The sequence below is a fragment of the Hetaerina americana genome, unplaced genomic scaffold, assembly GCF_022747635.1.
Source record: "Hetaerina americana unplaced genomic scaffold, ioHetAmer1.1.p SCAF_7, whole genome shotgun sequence".
Classification (NCBI taxonomy): domain Eukaryota; kingdom Metazoa; phylum Arthropoda; class Insecta; order Odonata; family Calopterygidae; genus Hetaerina; species Hetaerina americana.
This window is the reverse complement of record NW_027287316.1, coordinates 16,955,432-16,975,217: the sequence shown is the minus strand read 5'-3', so window position 1 is coordinate 16,975,217 and position 19,786 is coordinate 16,955,432. Positions and strand designations below refer to the sequence as shown.

At 35.2% G+C, this 19,786-nt stretch overlaps 1 protein-coding gene across 1 annotated transcript in view; it reads right to left on the bottom strand.

Annotated features, from left to right (window-relative positions):
* Nucleotides 1–582: 582 nt before the first annotated feature.
* The window catches only part of Elk (Eag-like K[+] channel), a 520,200-nt gene continuing 500,996 nt past the window's right edge, over nucleotides 583–19,786 (bottom strand). The window contains exons 8-18 of the mRNA XM_071595144.1: nucleotides 19,262–19,478; nucleotides 16,664–16,843; nucleotides 15,189–15,388; nucleotides 14,527–14,622; nucleotides 13,614–13,767; nucleotides 12,767–12,820; nucleotides 12,176–12,375; nucleotides 10,457–10,626; nucleotides 6,671–6,839; nucleotides 1,143–3,478; nucleotides 583–1,026 (exon numbers count right to left, since the gene is read on the bottom strand). Coding sequence (XP_071451245.1) covers nucleotides 873–1,026; nucleotides 1,143–3,478; nucleotides 6,671–6,839; nucleotides 10,457–10,626; nucleotides 12,176–12,375; nucleotides 12,767–12,820; nucleotides 13,614–13,767; nucleotides 14,527–14,622; nucleotides 15,189–15,388; nucleotides 16,664–16,843; nucleotides 19,262–19,478 — 3,930 coding nt within the window. The 3' untranslated portion in view covers nucleotides 583–872. The remainder of the gene's footprint in view (nucleotides 1,027–1,142; nucleotides 3,479–6,670; nucleotides 6,840–10,456; nucleotides 10,627–12,175; nucleotides 12,376–12,766; nucleotides 12,821–13,613; nucleotides 13,768–14,526; nucleotides 14,623–15,188; nucleotides 15,389–16,663; nucleotides 16,844–19,261; nucleotides 19,479–19,786) is intronic.

Below are 19,786 nucleotides of genomic sequence, written 5' to 3'. Positions count from 1 at the left end.
CATATTCTCTTTTAATAATGTGACAATGCTAATTGAGTGATAAATAATTAAATATGTTTAGAAATGCCTATTTAACACCCTTCTTAAGTATGCATATCCAACTTTTATCATTACATTTTTATTTGGTGAATGATTGCTGTTGCATGATTTTAGGATTTTCTTCAAGCACCATCAATATCTCCAAAAGGAACTTTTTTGCATTCACCATGGTAAATTTTCATCAGTTTATACATTTAATGTCTATCAACAATATCTGTCATTTATTGGAATAAAGCCTTAATTTTATGTCAAATAATAGGTGTAGTATTGCGGATTGAAACTTCCTCCATCATTATATTTGGACTGTTAGGGCAGTCAACATCTGTACATTTTCCCAAGTGCAATGGCACCAGGAATAAAACAATCTTAGACAATATAACCTATCAACCTATTATTTGCATAATTTATACATCACATAAGCTGAGAAATGATTCTTTCTCACAACAAGAACTGCCTTTCAACTAGGCTAGTCTTTATTTTCAAATATTAGGAGTATGTCAAGATGCCGGCATTTTTTCAAAATCTCAATGAAAAGTTCTTCAGAGAGCTAATTAACAATGTTATTTACATTTTATATCTGTCGCACATTTTAATATTTCATTGATTTCCAAAAAATTTTTTCCCCAATCAGTGTCATCATTTCGAATTTTTGAACATTACTTAGATGTGAATGGTTCCCAGCTTGTTGATAAAAATTCAAAGAATCAGCACTACCTATGACCCTTGCACTTATTTGTTTCCCTTGCCCTTATTTCCTTGTACATTCAAAACATAGAGACCTAATTTTGACATTGCATATTAACTTCCTGACAGAAGGCTTGACTTCAGTCCTTTCATGTTTTCTCCTTTTTCATTTCAACATTGCTGGATGAAGCATCCTCCTGTCCTTCCAGCAATGAACTCCTTTTACCTGACTGCTGTATGGCTGAGGACCTTCTTGGTACTGGTTCTTCAGAAATTAGTGGCTGTAGCGATTTATTTGAGTCCCTGTGGGTGATGTTAAAAATCATTCAGCACATTCCAAACCAACAGTTTACATAATACACATGAATACATATATATATAACAAATAGGCCAATGTGAGTTAGGGGTTTTCATCTTACCGCTGATATTGAAGGGAGCTCCATGCTGGTAGAGTTGCTGGAGAAGATAAAGACTTTGAACGATGAAGGGGATCAGATGTAGAACGTGATATCCCTGATCCAGCTCGAGATTTTGACTTAATTGGCAAGTTCATTCCTAGAATTCTAAGTATTCTCTGTTTGTTGGCCAAAACAAAAGAGGGTATCCATGAGTCTTCTTCTGTCTGCGTTGAGGCAGAGGACACCATTGATGGTAAAGGTGTAGGTGCGTTCATAGGATGAAGTGGTTGTATACCCATTTCTAAAGCAGCTAAAGTCGCAAAGTCTGAGGTTCCAGGATGACTGTTAAGAGAGGTAGAAGTGTCACTGCAGTCATGGAATGGGTGAGTAGGAGAGGGTAACTGCTGCATTACATGGTGGGAAGATTGTTGGACTGCATTGTTAGGCACGGAATTTGGTGAATAGGGGCCTTGAGATATTACTGAAAGTGAGCTGGAATAATTTGCCAAAATGGATGAATTGTTGGGTGGGGGAAGCGTTTGTGCTACCCCTTGAAATGGATGACTGCTGGAACATGCAGAGGTTTGCGTTCTCTCTGCTGGGAAGTTTTGCGGACTGGTGTGCTGGTGATGAACCATTTTGGTTTTTGATGAGGCACTTAAAGAAGGTAGAGAAGGTGTTTTGTTCAGGGGACTAGGACAGTGATCTCTGGAAACTTGGGGCCTAGTGGATTTGATTTGATGGCTCAAACATAAACAGGAAGATGAATGACTCTTTGTGTGTTTTGAGCTAGAGGGGTGCACATTTGAAGAGGAAATGAGAGGCATACTGACCTCATGAAGGAAATCACAGCAAGAATGATGCAGCTTTTGAGGGGAGTTATGCATAGGAACGTGAACGTTTGGATACGATTGACACATAATTGGAGTTCCAGAAGGAGAGCCAATATTCGATGGCAAAGCAGATACATTTGGAAGTGGTTTTGTGCTATCTGCCAAAATCCCTGACTGTCGTGACTGAGAAGACTGGTTGATGCCTTGGGTGACAATCGGGGAGGGACCCATCTTAGGACTGGATTTGTCATAATTTTCCAACTGAGGAAGTGACTTTGAAGGTGGGCTTAGAGGCTTGGACTCCCTTGAGTGGGTCAAGGGTAAGCTCTTCCTCTGCTTCCCTAAAGTTCCCACCTGGGTCCCTCTGCTGCTGGATCTGTGTTCAGCCATTTGGCTGGAAAACATCTGGGATGAGGAAACAAAGGGCTGTGATTGCACTTCGGATGACCCTGAGGTATGGCGATGCAATGGAGAAACACTGGAATACTGTCTGTGACTGATGAGCGGGGAAGAAAGAGGCGTGGGCGTGGATAGAGAAAGAGGTAGAGAGGGGCTCACCCTGGGTTGGGAGGCAAGACGACTCACGTCAGATGGTGATGTTTTAGCCCATGTTGTGGTAGAAGTGAATGAAGGATAAGTGAATGGTAAACAAGTGGCAGCATATTCACATTGTGCCTGTGCATGAGTCACAGTGGCTGTAGAATGGATGGAGGAAGAGGAAGAGGAAATAGATGGAGGGTTGGAATGACTTATCCTGTCGCTTTCCACTTCTGACTTTGGGAAGGCATGAGAGGAATCTGTCGTGGAGGTGCCGCATGCCGTAGGCTCCACTCTTGCATCCCAGAGCCCACAACTTGTGCTCAATGTTTCGGTCTTATAAAGTAGGGGATGGGGAGAGGAGCAGGGGGTGGGGATCATCCTCATCACTCCCTGGCTCTCCTCACCTTCACGTACTACAGGTGGCTTAGTGGTGATGCCATCTCCCATCTGATTTCTCAGACTTGTGCTGGAATCAGAGGTGATTACAAGGATCTTAGCAGAGGCCTGGAGGGATGCATTAGGGCTTCCACTGGAATGCTGGGCTTGTGAATGCTTTTCTTGAGAGGGCTGTTGTGCAAAAGTTTGAAAACCACTCTGAAGTCCTGAGCAAGCTGCTCCTAAAGATATTGCTGAACCAGTCAACACAGGAGCTGAAATCGGTGAACTCTGACCTAACCTGGCATATTCTGCTCCTTGCATTATTGATGTAGTCTCAGAAGTTCTTCTGGATTGTCCCTCATCACCTGACGTGGCCAGGAACATGTTAGGAGGCTGTGAAGAGCAACGCCTCAGCGGTGCTTCTTCTGCTGTGTGAGGGGATAGGAGGGCGAGCGTGGGATGAGACAAGGCTGGTTGCCCCATTGCAGATGCACTCCCTGGGGACGGCGTCCTCTGTCGGTGGCTCCCATGAAAATGCCCAGAGCAGTGCAGGCAGTTGTTTGACGAATGGGCCAAGGCATGGAGGGCCTGCAATGCACTTCTCACCTAATGTAAAGAAATACAGATCTGATGAGTAACACTAGTTCTAGTAATTGTATCAAGTATTAAATCTCAAGGGAGGAGTAGAAGACTGATTGGAAGGCTAAACATTAGTCTGAAGTTTATGACGAGAAAGGAATGAGTGAATGGTGTGAAGTGGAGAGAGGGGTAACTCAAGGGGTACTATATATAACCAATGCTGTTTTTAATGCATTTATGTGAGATGACAGAAGAGAGTTTGGAGCATTTGTGAAAAAAATACAGCCTACAAAAAAGAAAATACTGGAGCAAATATGGAAGGCAAGAGGATAAGATGTTTAAAGTGTCCAGATGATATTGTTGTGATTGCAAAAGATCCTCTTATATGGAAGAGGATGATAGAAGAGATTGACATGGTTAAGAGACATAGAATGGGGATGAACAAAGGGAAGAAACCATGCAGATCAAAACATAATCGTTTGATTTTAGGTAGAGAGGCTTAAATACAGGAGAAGTGTAGTGGCAAGAAGCTAGAAATGTGAGAAGGAGATTACGGAAAGAATACAAATAGCAAGATTCTATTCAGTTGAACAAAAAAGTACTGGAGCAATTTCAATGACAGTTACTTCAATGGAAAAATGGATGATAATTAAGAAAAGGTTGCTTATGATTGGTATGGACCGATGGCTGAGATTGATGAAGTGTTATAGTGCTCCTGTATGCTTGGACCATGTTTTTAAATGGAACCTAAACATGGATCCACATTAAGAGCATCAGATAAAAAAGAACTCAGGCCTGGAATTGTTGGCATGGAGAAGAATGGAAGTAATACAATGAATAGAATAAATGGAGAATTAAGAGGATTCATGACATCCTGGGAAATAGATAAGGCTACTGCATAAAATAGAAAGGAGGAATAAGAACTGGGTTAGCTATTTTATTTATAAAAAGGAGATAATCAATGCATCAGTAGTGAAAGATTTGGAAGGAAGGAACAAAACATTTTAAAGAAATGATATAAGAAGGAAGGTGATGAAGAATGCCAGAGAATTGCCACATAACACATCATTTCATGATGATGTCAAAATAAAGGGCACTGGATTTTTCTAGTGCATAGTAAACCCTGAAAGTTCAGTTTTCTTTTGCTCCCTGTTACTCCGGGTGATAGAGAAACATTTCTCAAAGAGGTCCATAAGTTTCTTGGAGGGATAAGTAGTGAAACCTCAATATTTAAATATTGCATGATAACCAATTTAATATACCGTATTTTCCCATCGATAGCGTGCACCTTCATGTATAATGCACACCCAGAACTTTGTAGTTATCAAGAATATGTATAGATACCGCGCACCCAGGGCTTAATAGTTATCTTGAACGTGTATAGATGCCGCACATCTACGTAATATATATTATATTGCATGTGCAAAAATACGTATACGTCCATATACTAATAGATAGGAACACCCAATGAATACATGGAAGCATAATTGTCTGTGGCTATATCTACCGTAAGTATTCAGAAGATTAGAGCCAGGTGGTTGAAATTAATTCCAAAAAACAGAAGGATCAAAAAATAAACAATATTTACAAGCCAACACAATATGCTGCCTTGTTGCTTTTTTGCTATGATTGTTGAAACGAGATATAGGTTTGTGTGCCCTTTTATTTGCTATATAAATTAACTTTCAGCAAATCAAATCTAAAAAAATAAGAGAATGAGTGAAATAGAATTTTATTGTTTTGTCCACTTTACTTCACTTTGTTAGTATTGGCGCTCAGCTGTTCTACAAACCCTCCAAGTTCTATGAAAGTGCCGCCTACATGATGATTGTTTCAAACCTGAACTGAGTTAAGCTTTTGTGGTTTACAATTTTCTCAAGAAAATTACCCATGGAAAAGAAAATTGTATACAGCGATGTTTAAGCCAGATGTCATCAATTTTGCAAAAGAAAAAGGAAATTGCGAGGCTGCCAGGATTTACCCAATAATAAATCTTTTAAATCAAAGTTACGTTCTAGTTGGGAAAAGTGGATGATGTTTGGTATGAAAGACTACACAGAATCAGAAAGGATTAAAATAGTGTCTTATGAAGAAATAAGCCAGTGGATCCTGGAAAGTTGGCAGGGTGTGAGAGGGACTTGAAAAAACTTTAGATGATATTTCAATGCCAGTGCTAGAAGATGAGGAAGAGTTAACTTCAGATAGTGAACTCGGTGATGTGCCTTAGGAGATAATAAATGCACTTAATTCATTCAATTGTGATTCAGGTGATGAATTTCTTGGATTCGAGTGGTCTACCTATCCTATTGTATATTTACATGTACCTGCATATAATACGACATACTCTATGTATACATGAAGTACTATGCATTAGAATGAAGAAGTATTACATATTAAATTAATGAAGTATTGAAATTATATGTTTCTTCTTCTTCTCATGGATTTATCAGATGAAATGACTGTAACAATAGGAGATCTGTATAAATAGAATACAATTAGAAAGGCATTCCTCCAGAATAATTTATTTTTGCAAAACTCTTCTATAAATTATTGTGCACATATGTCTGTAAATGTTTGAATTTTTTCAATTTCCATTGCATAACATGCATTGTCAGTTTTTTGATCATCTGAACACTTTTGTATATAACGCATGTGTTATCAATGGGAAAATACGGTAATTCTAAGAGCCTTGATCGAAAGCATAGGACTAGACATGCTCTTTAGGGGATACAAAATGAAACATGCCTACAGGAATATTCAAAGTCATAATCTGGTCCCATAGCTCAAAAATATATGTTTCATTAAAAATGTTCCCTGAGACATTGCACACCATTAAGAATTTACATATCGCAAAACATTGTGTATTAATTATCAAAGCACTGCATCCTTGGTATTAATCTCTTGCAATAAAACTCCAATGTCCCTGCATACATCTTCCTTTAGCTATGTCAATAGTCAACAAGAAATAATGTTGAATATAATACAAAGAGATGATGATCATATGATGATCATCTTATAAAATACATCATGAAATAATATTAATATAGCACAAAAAAACGCTGCATCTTAACCTTCAAACACAAGACCAATTATTGATATTTATTTATGCTTTCAGTATATAGGGCTGTCTATTGGCCAGCTGAACACAAAGAGGGAGCTGAAATGGATGTCGATGTTTGAGGTTAAATTGAAAAGCAGAGCCAGCAATGCAAGGATTACCTCCTGAGACAGCAACGCAACATCTTCCTGCAATGTGGATGTCACAAGTTGGCTGCCTTCTGGGGGTTTTAGTCCTCCAGCACCACTTCCCTCTCCATGTCCCTTCTCCTCCTCACCCTCCGTACTCCTCCGCCTTGCTCTCCTGTGGTGGTGGTGGTGTCCAACCCCACTGCGGGGGGAGTTTGGGCTCGTATGAGTGTCCTTTACCCTTGCAGGCACCCTCCCAATGCCATACTCAAAATGCCTTACACCCTCAGCAGCCCTGCCACAACAGCGTAAACACAGGGTACAAAATGTCGAAAAATATTTGGATGCCCTCAGTTTGAAATTTGGAAAAAAATATTGTTTCAAGATTTAGCAGAAAGCAGATGTTTTCTTCAGAAAGGCATTTGATCTTATGCCTCGAGAATATATTTATTTTTTTATAGTGGCAAATTTCCAAAAAATTATGGGTCATATCATAACAATACTCAGATTTAAATCAGCAATTGCTGCCACAAGACAAAGTCATTAAAATATATGTCATTTATTGACAAAAATAATGGTTAGAATGATTTCATTTTCATTAATTTCAGGTAAATTTAATTATTTTTCCACTGGTTATGAACATTTCTTTTTAAGTTCATTGCTTGCCTCAGGAGTTTTTAGTTTTAATAAACTATTAACAATTAGAAGATGGAATATAACCTATGATGCAGAGAGAATAAAAAATTTAAAAGAGTTCTATTTCTTCCTACAAATGCAGAAAAACTAATTGAAAGAAAAAGCTTAACAAAATGAACTCAGAGGTATGGGGAATTAGGGCATAAAATATTGAATGAAAAAGAATTAAAAGTGAAAAACAGATCTTCTTTTATTTATCATTCATTTGAAAATTGAAGTCCCAATACTATCCATGAGAATTGCATTGGAAGTCGCATTTAGGTCCTTTGAAATTTGCCCGACAATACTTATAAACAGAATTAGGAGAATGTGCTCATTTTAACTTGGAGCATCATTAGCAACATCAGCTTTGGTTTTTATTCAATAAAAATTGTTTTCTCTTGACTTCATTGGCAATTTCTAGTAAACAAAGTAAGACAGTGGCTGTTGTAATAGTGCTGTGTATGGCAGAGCGTAGACATATGCAAACTTATTCCATTAATGTCAACTGATCAAAATCAAGCTTGTGATTATGCATAAGTATGTATGCAAGTAAAACCATGACATTTGGATCTAATTCTTAAATTAATTTAAACACAAGCAATTTTAAACATATATTACTGTTTATGAATTAATGATTCAGTAAATAATTTCAAGAAAATTAATGGATGTTTTTCAATGCCAACTCAAAATTAGCTGAAAAAAATAGAATTAACTCCATCAGAGTTGATTCAGTGAAAAACCTAATTACAGGAGAAGTAACAAAATAACTTTGTAAGTAATATTCCACACAATTTTTCCTCAACTGATTTTGATAATTATACATACTTATCTCATTCAATCAATATTTTTTAACCTGGATATCAATGAGAGAACACAATCATAGCCTGACAGGCCTATTAAAGAAACTATTCAAATATTTTAAGATTTAAAAATATATCAATCAATATGCCTTTTATGGACTGGTTGATTTCCATTGTTGAAGATTTTCTCATTAAGTGTCCGGAATAATTGAAGTTAGAATATTTATAGAAAGTGGCATCTTAATTATGATATAATTTGACAAAATTGTATGACCTTGTAAGCATGAACCAGTAAAGATAGCTACTAACTTATAAGTGGAGTTATCTTGGAGTAATGAAGGTGAGTGGGAAGGTGAAAATGATAAATCTGAAGTCGCTTGAGAAAAACATCAATTGTGGGTTTTATTTATCATTTGAACAGGGAAATAACATGAGGCTGATAATAGCACAATTCTATTGGTGGAGATGATCTAAGCATGACTGTTATAGGTACTGTGGAAACTATTTTGATACATTCAATGCTTGAGGAAACAAAGCATCTGAATCAAATGGGTCAAATGGATGATATTGTAGAAGAATTGAAGGATGACGGTGTAGAGAGAAAAAAGCATATAATTACAAAGTCAGTCTTGGGCTCTAGGTCATTCATTAGAGATGGGAGCTGATTAATAGAATGTGAAAGAATAAATTCAGATCCATGCAAAAGAATTAAATACTGAGGACTTTCAAGATTCAGAGAAAATGGTTGATAGTGGCATGGGTTAGGAGGAAGTTTATGAATATGATTGTTTAACAGAACATCAAAGAGCTATTTTTGCTTGCAATACAGTGATAAGATTTGTCATGAAACATCCTGATTTTGAAAGTGCTGACTGCTGTGCCAATTTGAGGACAATTTAGTAACCCTCTTTAAAAGGAACTCCTCTGAAATGGGGCTAAACAAACATTTTTATGAGATAAAGATTGTAATTTATATTTTTATAAAAATATATCTTTGATTCATCACTTAAAATAAGTTTTATTTGCAAAATTGTCTATAATATGTTATCACAGGAAGCTCCCTCTCTGAGATATGGATGTTGATGAGAAAGACCAAGGGAATTCAATCTGCTGACTGCATGAGAATAAATGTATCTTGGCAGAATTTTTCCAATTATCATTCCAGCCAGTCAGAAATCCTGTTGTAGTGTTCAGATAAAATAAGAACTCCAAATCATGATAGAATAAGGTTTTCAAGAAAGTAATCATTAGTGTCTGAGGTTTAAGTTGACCAACTTTCAAGAGTGACGTTGTTTTGATTGAGACAATTTGTAGGTGGATGGAGGGAAAGGATGGCTGTTACAAAAGGCTGGCCCATCTGTTGCGAGTGCCTATTTGGTGGAAACCATGACCCTGAGAGAGTTTTAGGTGAGTATTACACCAATAATTAGAAAGATAACCATTACCTAGATTGATCGATTTGTTATAAAGAAGCTGGATCAAAGGCATATGACTTTAATTTAGTTCCAAATTATATGGTTAAATTAAAGTGCTAATCGCTTCTAATGAATTGTATGCAAGTATTACACTTCCCATAATTCTCTCCTACCCTAGAACATAGCATTGCCTCCCTCAGGTCTTTTCTCTTTAACCTCTCTTCTTTTCAAATAATCGTCTACCTATTCCCCCTCATTTTTCCAAACAAACAACTATTTTCAAGACATTTCTCATTTTCACTTTCCTTCCCATTCTCCCTTTCTTTCTCCATGCTACATTTATTCCCCAAAATTATGACTGATATAATAAAGGAATGTGTGGACTATTACAAAGTTTTATTACTTATTATTTTGTTTGATAAAATTTAAGTGCATAGAAATTAGTGACATAAAACAAACAAATTATTCAAAAAATCTTTTGTGCAGAAATAATTGCTTGAAAATATTCTGGATAAATGATGGTTTTGCTAGATTATGCCAAATCTATATTTCAATGAATAAACTTCAATTTTTTATGGCAGATCAAGGTTAGGATGGGATCATTTACGAGTCTGTTTCTCATGCTTGATACTTCATAGCTTTATAGGAATAAAATAGCACATGCACACTTTATCAATCCAAGAATAATATGGCTACTGCAAGGCGCCATAAAGCCATGATGCATCTTAATCTCAACTGCCCTAGATCAGCAGGGCAAGTCAATCCAAAAGGCTACAAATGAACAGCAACTATACGGGATTTTAGGTCTTACTATATTAGATTGCAAACATATCCAGGCTGAGATCCCACTTGTTCTGCCATAGAATTTCTGAGTCCTTGTTTTTATAATAGTAAAAAGTAATTTACATCATTAAAATTTGGCATACCGGGATGAACTCTTTGATTTTGGTGATTTGAGGAGTGAAGGTGAGGTCTTTACTATAGTTGGGGGAGTGGAGGGTGACCCTTCTCTTTTGTCGTCACCATCTTCATCTTCTTCTTCACTTATTGATGGAAGAGTTAGAGAGGGTGCTCCACCATTGGTATCCCATTCTTGCTAATGGTGGGTGTGAAAAATTTTAGCTTCATTAATGACAAAACCATATCACAACATCAATTAAGAAGTTTGTGTTTTGGTAAAATATTTTCTACAGAGCTGCCAGACATCAATTTAAATTTTTTATATTATTCATGCAAGGACTTGTGTCATGGATTAATTTACTGGTCCAATGCTATGACAATATTTGAATATTACGCTAGAACATTCAAAATAATTGTTTGTATGCAGTCTTCCCTCCACTTATTCCTTCCTCTGCACCTTCTTTGACATATACACATGAATTGTGACAGTTCATAAGGTTTGCTCTTACTTCCATTCCAAACCTTACCTTCTCAAATGTTATTATCATCTAAATACATTTTTGGTTAAGTGCTCCTTCACTGATGTCTATTTTAGCCATCTGCAAGGGTTTCCATTAGAGTTATAAAATGTGTAAAATCACTTTCATAATTTCACAACTTTATTTTTATATAAGTACATTAATAGCACTTTTCTAAATTGCGATTGAAATTACTTCTATTTTATTGGACAATCGTCATCTTGAAATCAAGGAAAAATATAAAATTTATTATAAACTTCATTATTTCAATGTTTACTGCAGAGAGAGTTGAATTTACTGATTTACTGTGGTGCTTTAAGTTTTTCCATATAAAATTCATCTTCACTGAATTCAATAGTAAACAAAGATTTAGAAAAGCGATTTTACCACCGGCAAATAAATTGTTCTCAACTATATAGATACTGTGCAAATTTATTATAAACATTACTGCGGAAAATATAGACTGGGGGAGAGAATCAGGGATATTTTTTACATGAGGTGGCATGCATTAATAGATTTATCTGCTAAAACAATGAATGAAAGCCACTCGTGGATTAAATTTGAAAAGAATTTAAAAATCATGAATAACAGGCATTTAAAACTACTTCCTAGTCTGGATACATAAATAATTCTTGGTTTTATGTCACCTCTTGCTGGAAGGGAGGAAAATTATTCTTTTAGACAACGATGGAATCAAAATAAACTAATGCTTAGATGCTCATGGAGAAATTTATGTCTTACATCTGTAAAATAATTTCTATGATCATAAACAGTTTTCCAAGACCCAGGAAAATATTGAATTTATTCAAAAAACCTGGACTGATTCTTCTCAGAAAGTGTAATTTTCTGAGCAAAAATATCATTAATTTTGTTTAAATTTTACTCAGTGGAATCTCTGACTTTCAGTGCACAAAAACAGATGACTCCAAAAACTGTCGATGTTTCTCCTACAGTTCTTTGGATTGCATGATTATGCCAAGGTGCTTGGTAAGTTGGCAAAACGTACTTACTTAATTAAAAATAATGACAGATAAAACTGAAAATGTTGTACTATAAATTAATAAGTAAAACAAAGCCAGACTAAATGAACATCTCCTGACTGGAAACTCAATGCATCAACTTGAAAATTCAATTTTTCACCCCACATCCATTTTAAAAATCAAATATTTTGATTCTTAGGTTGATTGCTTCCAATATTCACTAAAGCACACATAGTTTCAAACTTACCTCAGCCTCATATCCTTCCCTAAGATTGTATGTGAGATCATGAGTTATATCGGCAGCAAATTGTGCCAAAAACTCTGGATATAAGCGCAATGCTTCAGCTAAACCAGCTACACTAACACACTTAAGGTCACAATAGGTTAAGGCCCGAACATCACAGCTACTCTTCACCACAGCATTGGCATCAGGACCCCCAGAGCCCCCTATTAACATCAAATGTAAAAATAAAAATAATTTTCTTCAGGTATTTAAAAAGATCAGTTCTTAATTCCACAGGTTAAAAGGTTTGAAAAGAAATATTCCATCATTTGAAATGATCATGGGAGAAAACTCTAAATGAGGATTTCTAGGAAAAAATGGTTATTACAATTTCAATATCAAATTTCAAATTCTTTATTTGGAAAATATATTGATGAAAATTTAAAAAAATATTAGAATCATTTCAGTAAGTGAATGGGAAAGGGTAATTATGAGTAAATAAGAATATATTTTGATTAAGTAAATACCCTTGTAACTGTAATTTACCAGCTTGATTGGACACTCCTCCAGATCCTGATATATTTTTGCCTTCTCCAGTGTTGATTGCAGATACACCAGTAAACTGGCCAACGTAGGCATTGATATCACATCCAACAAGGTCACCTTTCCCTGATTGTTATGAAAAGTGAAATTTATTAATTAACCCTCTTCTGCAAAGGCTATAAAGGCAACTAAACACCAAGCCAGATAACCTAAGATAATCGATATTTATCTTGTCGTTAATAATCGGCTAATTTTATAAATTGTTATATGAAAACCTAATCCTTTTTCTAATCAATTGATTCCTCCAAATTACACATAAATTGATAACAGAAAAGACTCCATGACATTAACTTTAAAATATATTTTCTGCTGACTGTTTCCATAAAAATCCAATAAGGAGGAAATTAATTATAAAATCAAAGAAAAATTATAAAATTCTTAAATGAAAATCTCCAGAATCTTTCTAAGATTTTTCAGGGTACATTGAAATTCATAAAAACTGGCATGAACTGTTTGGAACCTGAATTTCCATAATCGTGGAATTTATATAATTTCTTTTACAGTCCAGACAGCTCTCCATCTAAAGAAATGTGATCAAAAACTTAAAATTTTCCTTAATGAAATACGGAATTAATGCAAATCACAATATTCCACAGAGATAAGCCAATTTTCATAATATTTTTATTTCAGGTTTCATTCATAGGGCTCTGATAAGGAAACAGTCCTATTTATTGCTAGGGAAAAACAAGTCTGGGCTAATTCGAAAAAAAAAACTTTATGCTATTGGTCATATCCCATATAAATGCTTTAACTGTACTGAGAGTTCTAACAATTCTTCCTCCTCTTATGAACATGATATTTATGACACATTCACATGAGTGCTGAATCCTAGTTATCAAATTTAAGCCATTGTTCTTACCAAGGATAGCAACAACCATTCCATCTTGAACAACCTCCATTGATCCATTACAAATGTAGTAGAGTGAGTGCAAGGCATCACCTTTGTGCAGAAGATACTCTCCAGGAGCGCAGAAGTTGGAGCGGATGTGAAGTGAAAGCAGCTTCAGGCATCCCTTTAATCAAAGAGCATATTTATATTGGAAACACAGAAATATTTTGGGAAACTAAGGATTAATTCATTGTTATAAAGGTCCATGTTAAGGTAATTATCTGTTAAGGCAATAATAGGAATTAGCAATGGTACATGAAATACAGAAGTAACTATAGATGCATGGAATCTATCTCCAAAATATTTCTCTTAATAGGATAGAAGTGAACTGCAAAATTTTATCAAAGAAGTCATTGATATTAATGTTTTAGTTTTGGCCAGAGTCCAACAACTCGACAATTTTTTTGAGTTTTTTTATTCCTGACGAATATATTACCCTCTTCCAGTCTATCAATAAATATCTAGATTGTTTGCACATAATTTCCTTGCGCTTACCACACAAAAAGGCTTTTCAAATATGCCTAATAATGAACACCTTAGGAATTGCATCACCATTTAGACATACTTCAGAATAGAGTACAGCACCTTATGTCTTATGGCAATCATTCATAATTTCATGATTAATATCAAAATTTCAAAGCATTAATTGTGAATTGGATACTTAGATGCAATGTATACTGGAAAAAATATGTTTGTTGTATTTTAATGAATGTACTTATCAAATGATGTATATTGACCCATTAATGAATATTATTACCTACTGGTAGCACAAAAAATATTAGACTTGGAAAAAATAGAACATGCACAGTAAATCATAATGAATGATAAATAATATTTTTATCCCCATTAAGTGATAAACAATGAGTTCAAAAATTTGTCTTACCTGAGGTGCTCCCTCAAAAATTGGGAGAGAAAGAATCTCACGATGAAGATGCATTGATACATCTCCTCTTAGCTCTTCAGGAAATTCTTTTAAAGTCTAGAAAAAAAATGTGCAAAATTAAAAAAATCAAAAAAATTTTTTTGGAAAGTTTTTGAAAAGTTAACTTTTTCATAGATCAGTTAATGGTAGAAATTCATACAAATTCTGAAAATACATGAATATCATATCTATAGCATATTTGAGCACAGTTCATATGTTATGACATAAATAGGACATTTAATCACTGACTTTAATTTTAATGTGAACATAAAATTATCACAGGTCGACTTTAAAGGTTAATGATGGAGTTTTATACTGAAATTTATCGTTATAGTACATTGATTTGACATTTACTTAGATAATTTTTATTGAATCAATGTGTCATTATATACCAATCATGGGAAATTTGATTTGGGCAATGATTTCCCCAATCAGTAGAAATATCTGGCAAAGGAGTAATTAACATGCACAAGCTCTCCAGGTACATCAAGCTGTAGTCCATGGAAATGATAATTTTGGTTAGGCTTGTCATCAAAATTTTATGCAAGGAGAATTAAATTAGGTTTTTTAAATGTAAATTCAACAAAACAAATAGAACGGAAACAATAATTCATATTTCTTACCTCATGTGTGTCAATTCCATGATACAGTGCCCAAGTTGCCTGGAAATAGTCAAGCATTCTCTGTCTTAATTCCTTGGGAACTGCATGGAGTGCTAAGAAATCCTTCAAATCACGCCACTTGCTTTGGTATAATGAACGTCGAGAGTACATCCTTTGGATGATAGCGGTAACATTTCCAAACACCACTGCATGCATCAAGGCTATGAAAAAAAAGCATTATTAACAAGGATATAAGTTGATGAGTTAACATCCTGGTTTTACCTTTGTAAACTTGTATTAATTAGTAATTTGAAATACATATTATTTCCTAGATTACAAGCAGCTGACTAGTCAATCTTAAAGAGAACCATAATACAAACATTTATCATTTAGCAAAGTTATGTTACAAAAGAGGAAATTGCATTTATTTAAAAAAATTGGTTTAGTGGAGTTAATTCTTAGTGGCCTTAGTTATTGGCCAACCAACAAAATCTCAATAACTTGGATCACTGCTTCTTTTTATACAAGGTATTTAATTCATATAAATTGCCTAGTATAAGTGAAAGAGTCTGCTTACCTGATTAATAATAGATTATTTGCTATGCTTGTCTGTATTTATATGTAGACACATTTACTTTCATACTCTGTTTATAATAATTCCATAATATATGTATTGATTTCATGGCAATAAAATATCTGTGAAAATATATCTATGAATAGCCTCTCATAAAATATTTTCATAATGCATGTGTATCAAATGCATTTCAATATGGGTAATGACATGCATGGTCAATGTATGATCTAACTGATATCTCTAAGGTTTCATTAGTTAAAAAAATTGAAAATAGCTTTGGCACAGGTGGGGGGTATTGGATGGGGTAAATTATAAGTGAATTTCAGGATATAGCTCTAATTAGGAATAATTTATGACAGTGACCTTCCTTTCATTCACAGCATTTTTCAATAGTAGGTGCCCACTGCAAAAATTATAATCCTTATGGCGTTTTAGGTGAGTTTTGACAGATCAATTTAATGCAAAATTTAAGGTTTTAATGCCTTAATAAGGTAGTAATGATGGATAGGCAAACACTTACAAGACATTGAATAAAAATTTAAAATTTTATTTAATTAATTTTAAGCATTTTTTGTTCTGCATGTTAATTCCATATTTTATAAAGTCATTACCAAAATTGTAAAATATTGTGGTTGTAATTAAAACAGCGAGTAAAGATTAATGTTTACACTCCACAATGATATTCTGGTGTCATTTTACAATCATAATAAGGTGCGCTCAATTTCTAATTTAAAAAGTCTTTCAAGTTGCCTAGTTTTGAGAACATTCTAATTAGCACAGGCAGTTTAAACTTGGGGCAATCTTCATAGAAATTCTACAAAACAAAATGGGAAACAATGCATAGCATTCTAAATAAACATGTAAAACCTCTTTTAATGTGATTGGAAAATATTAATGGTACTGGATACAGTTTTTTGCTTACCTCCAATAAGCATGGTACAGATGGAGAATATTTTTTCTGAGTTAGTGTTAGGTGACACATTTCCAAATCCAACTGAAGTAAGGGATGAACAGGTAAAATATAGAGCAGTTATGTATGATTCAGCATGTGTCACAGAAGAAATATTCATCTTAAGTCTATCTGCCATATGATGGATCCATCCTGTTTCAGATATTAATGAAAGAGAATGACTTTAGTTCCTACATAAGCCTTGTTAACATGCATATTCTCTTTGCAGCAAGAACATTCTAACAGCTGGAAGCAATAGTCTGATAAATAAAAATCATTAGAAGAATAATTTGGCACCTCGTATGCATGTGATAAAAAATTGCTCTAAACTGTCAATAACACTGGGAAAATTTTCACTCCCATTAGGTTTTATTTTGGTCAATAATGATATATAAATGTAGGTATAATCAATATCATTATGATAACTCAAGTCAGTTAAGAGTCTTCCTTTGTCAAGATTCTTTCACTGAAGTTTGGACGAAGACAAAATTATTTTTATTTATTTTCACAATTGTTTTTACAGTCACAGAAATAATTCTTAAAACAAATTTCTCTATGAATAGCAAAGCACCAGAAACTCCTGTCACCATTTAAGTGCCATTACATTGAACATGCAATAAAATGTATTTCAATTTCTATAATAAACAACACTTATTTATGAAAAAAATGAACAATAAGAGACTAAATTTTGTTGATTAGAGACACATTGATACCCTTAATCTATAATTCTTAAATTAGAAAATCTAAGTTGTGAATTTATTTAGATCCAAATCAAAATGAAACAAAAATGCTTTTCAGGAGATTATAGCTTGGGCAAGGTGAAATTTATGGAGAGGTTTGTAATGCAAAAATACTTCTCAGCCTGAATTTCTTTGGGATGAAAAGATAACAAATGGTATACAGGGTCCGTAAAATATGTGTCGTGACTGGTTCGCTGTAGCCCCAACGGAGCAGTGGATGGGGGTCAGGTCCGTAGGCTCGGTAGAGGGGTCCCACACCACTCAGGCGCACCTTAGTTCAGTCGCCTCCAGTCATGCGTTGAGACAGGAGGTGGATTTTTGTGACGTGTGGTTGTTTGTGGTGTCGTCACGCCAGCATGGAGCGCACCGTCGAGCAACGCTACGCTGTAAAGTTTTGCGTTAAACTCGGGAAATCTGCATCGGCGACCCTTGAACTCATTATACAGGTTTATGGGGATGATGCCTCAAGCCGCACAGGAGTTTTGGAGTGGCGCAAAATGCTTAAGGAAGGCCGGGAGCTCGCCGAAGACGAGCACCGCGTCCGACGCCCGACGACCGCTCGAACTGATGCTCAGGTAGCCAAAGTTAAAAACGTTTTGGGCTCTGACAGGCGTTTAACCATCACCCTTATCAGTGAGGAGGATGGCCTTTCAGTTGGAACCGTCCACACCATTGTAACAGAGGATCTTGCGATGAGGAAAGTGTGCGCGAAGCTGGTGCCGAAAGTCTTGAGCGAGGAACAAAAAATGTCGCGGGTGACTGCGTCCCGGAAGGTTAAGATTTTCTTGACTACGTTATTACCTCAAAGGATAGCTGAGAAGGATCTCAAAGGATATTGGTTCGACTCCATCGAGACGGTTCAAGCGGGGACGACAAAGGTTCTCAACAGTATACCGGAAACCGACTTCCAGAGGGCTTTTGACGAGTGACAGACGCACCGAACTAAGGGTATCGATGCAGGAGGAATGTATTTGGAAGATTATTAAGTAATTGTAATGATAATTGCAATAAATTTTGATTTTTGGAACCATTACCGATACTTATTGTACGGACCCTGTGTAAATTTAAGTGATAATTTTACAATGATTTAGTGGAGAAATCCGAAAGTTACAGAGAATTCCATTCACGATATATATCTGAGACTTCTGTTTTATTGCACCCAATCGTTAGCCATTTAAATAAAGTTCTTTCCTCCAAAACATGTAAAAGATACTTCATTTACATAAGATAGAACCTTTTGTGGCCTCCTTAATGGCTATTTTGGCCACTTAGAGCATTTTATAGCACATAAAAAGAATATATTTTTAAAGAACGTATGCAAATCATTCTTTGAAAATGTTCTAAAATGAGGAGGACCAGATTGAGGGGTGATGTATTCAGCATAGACGACTAATAGTTTATGTGAAAAACACATGCATTGCAAAAAATCAATACTTGTTATTTTTTCCATGACAGCCATAGCATAGCAGGGTTATTTTTCATTGATTTTTTGTTGGCATTATTTTTTATTATTGATTGACAATATTTCATTTTTTCCATTAGCATATGAAACATATGGGCCCGGCATTTTTTTATTTTTTCATCTGAGGGATTTTATTTTTGAATAAAAAATCAATTATTTGCCTCTATATTTGGTTTTGCTCTCACACATGCTTGCGGGGTCAGTAACTGGCCTGGACAGACGTCCCACCAAAAAAGGAGATTTCTGTAAGAAATAAATGAAGGGGAACATGACTGCCAAGGTTTCTCTCCAATCATCTCCCCTCAATCCGTTCCTATCCTTGTAAATATATCCTTGGTGTGTTATCTCTTAAGTAAAATCCAATCTTACCAAGATCCCAGTCAGATTTATGCTTCGATCTTTCAGTGTCAGCCACAACATACCAAAGGCAGGCAAGCCAATGAGCCAATAAGGTAAAAGACAACATAAGAAGAGAAAGAATGGCTGCAGAATGCTGCGAATGTCGATCCATACGCTGTAGAAGACGAGCCAGACGAAGCAGTCGGGTCAACTTCAGCAAGTGAACACGACCACCATGACCAGATTCCTGATATGGGAAAAAATTTGTGGATGAGAAACAATTGAGACACAAATAAGGTAGAACAAATCTGATACTGAGGGATTTTCAGAATGTGAAAATAAAATTTATAGGTAAAAATAGAATTTATTATTATCATCATCAACATCATATTTCTGTGAATATAATTTTTAGCATTAGCAATATAAATTTAGCATTAAGGGGATGCTAATACTTATTGAAGTGAAATGGAAGAGAAAAAGCTTTCACTATGTAAATATTTTTAAAACTATAGGAGGCAATTCTAAGTATATCACACCAAACTTTATTCTGAGTTA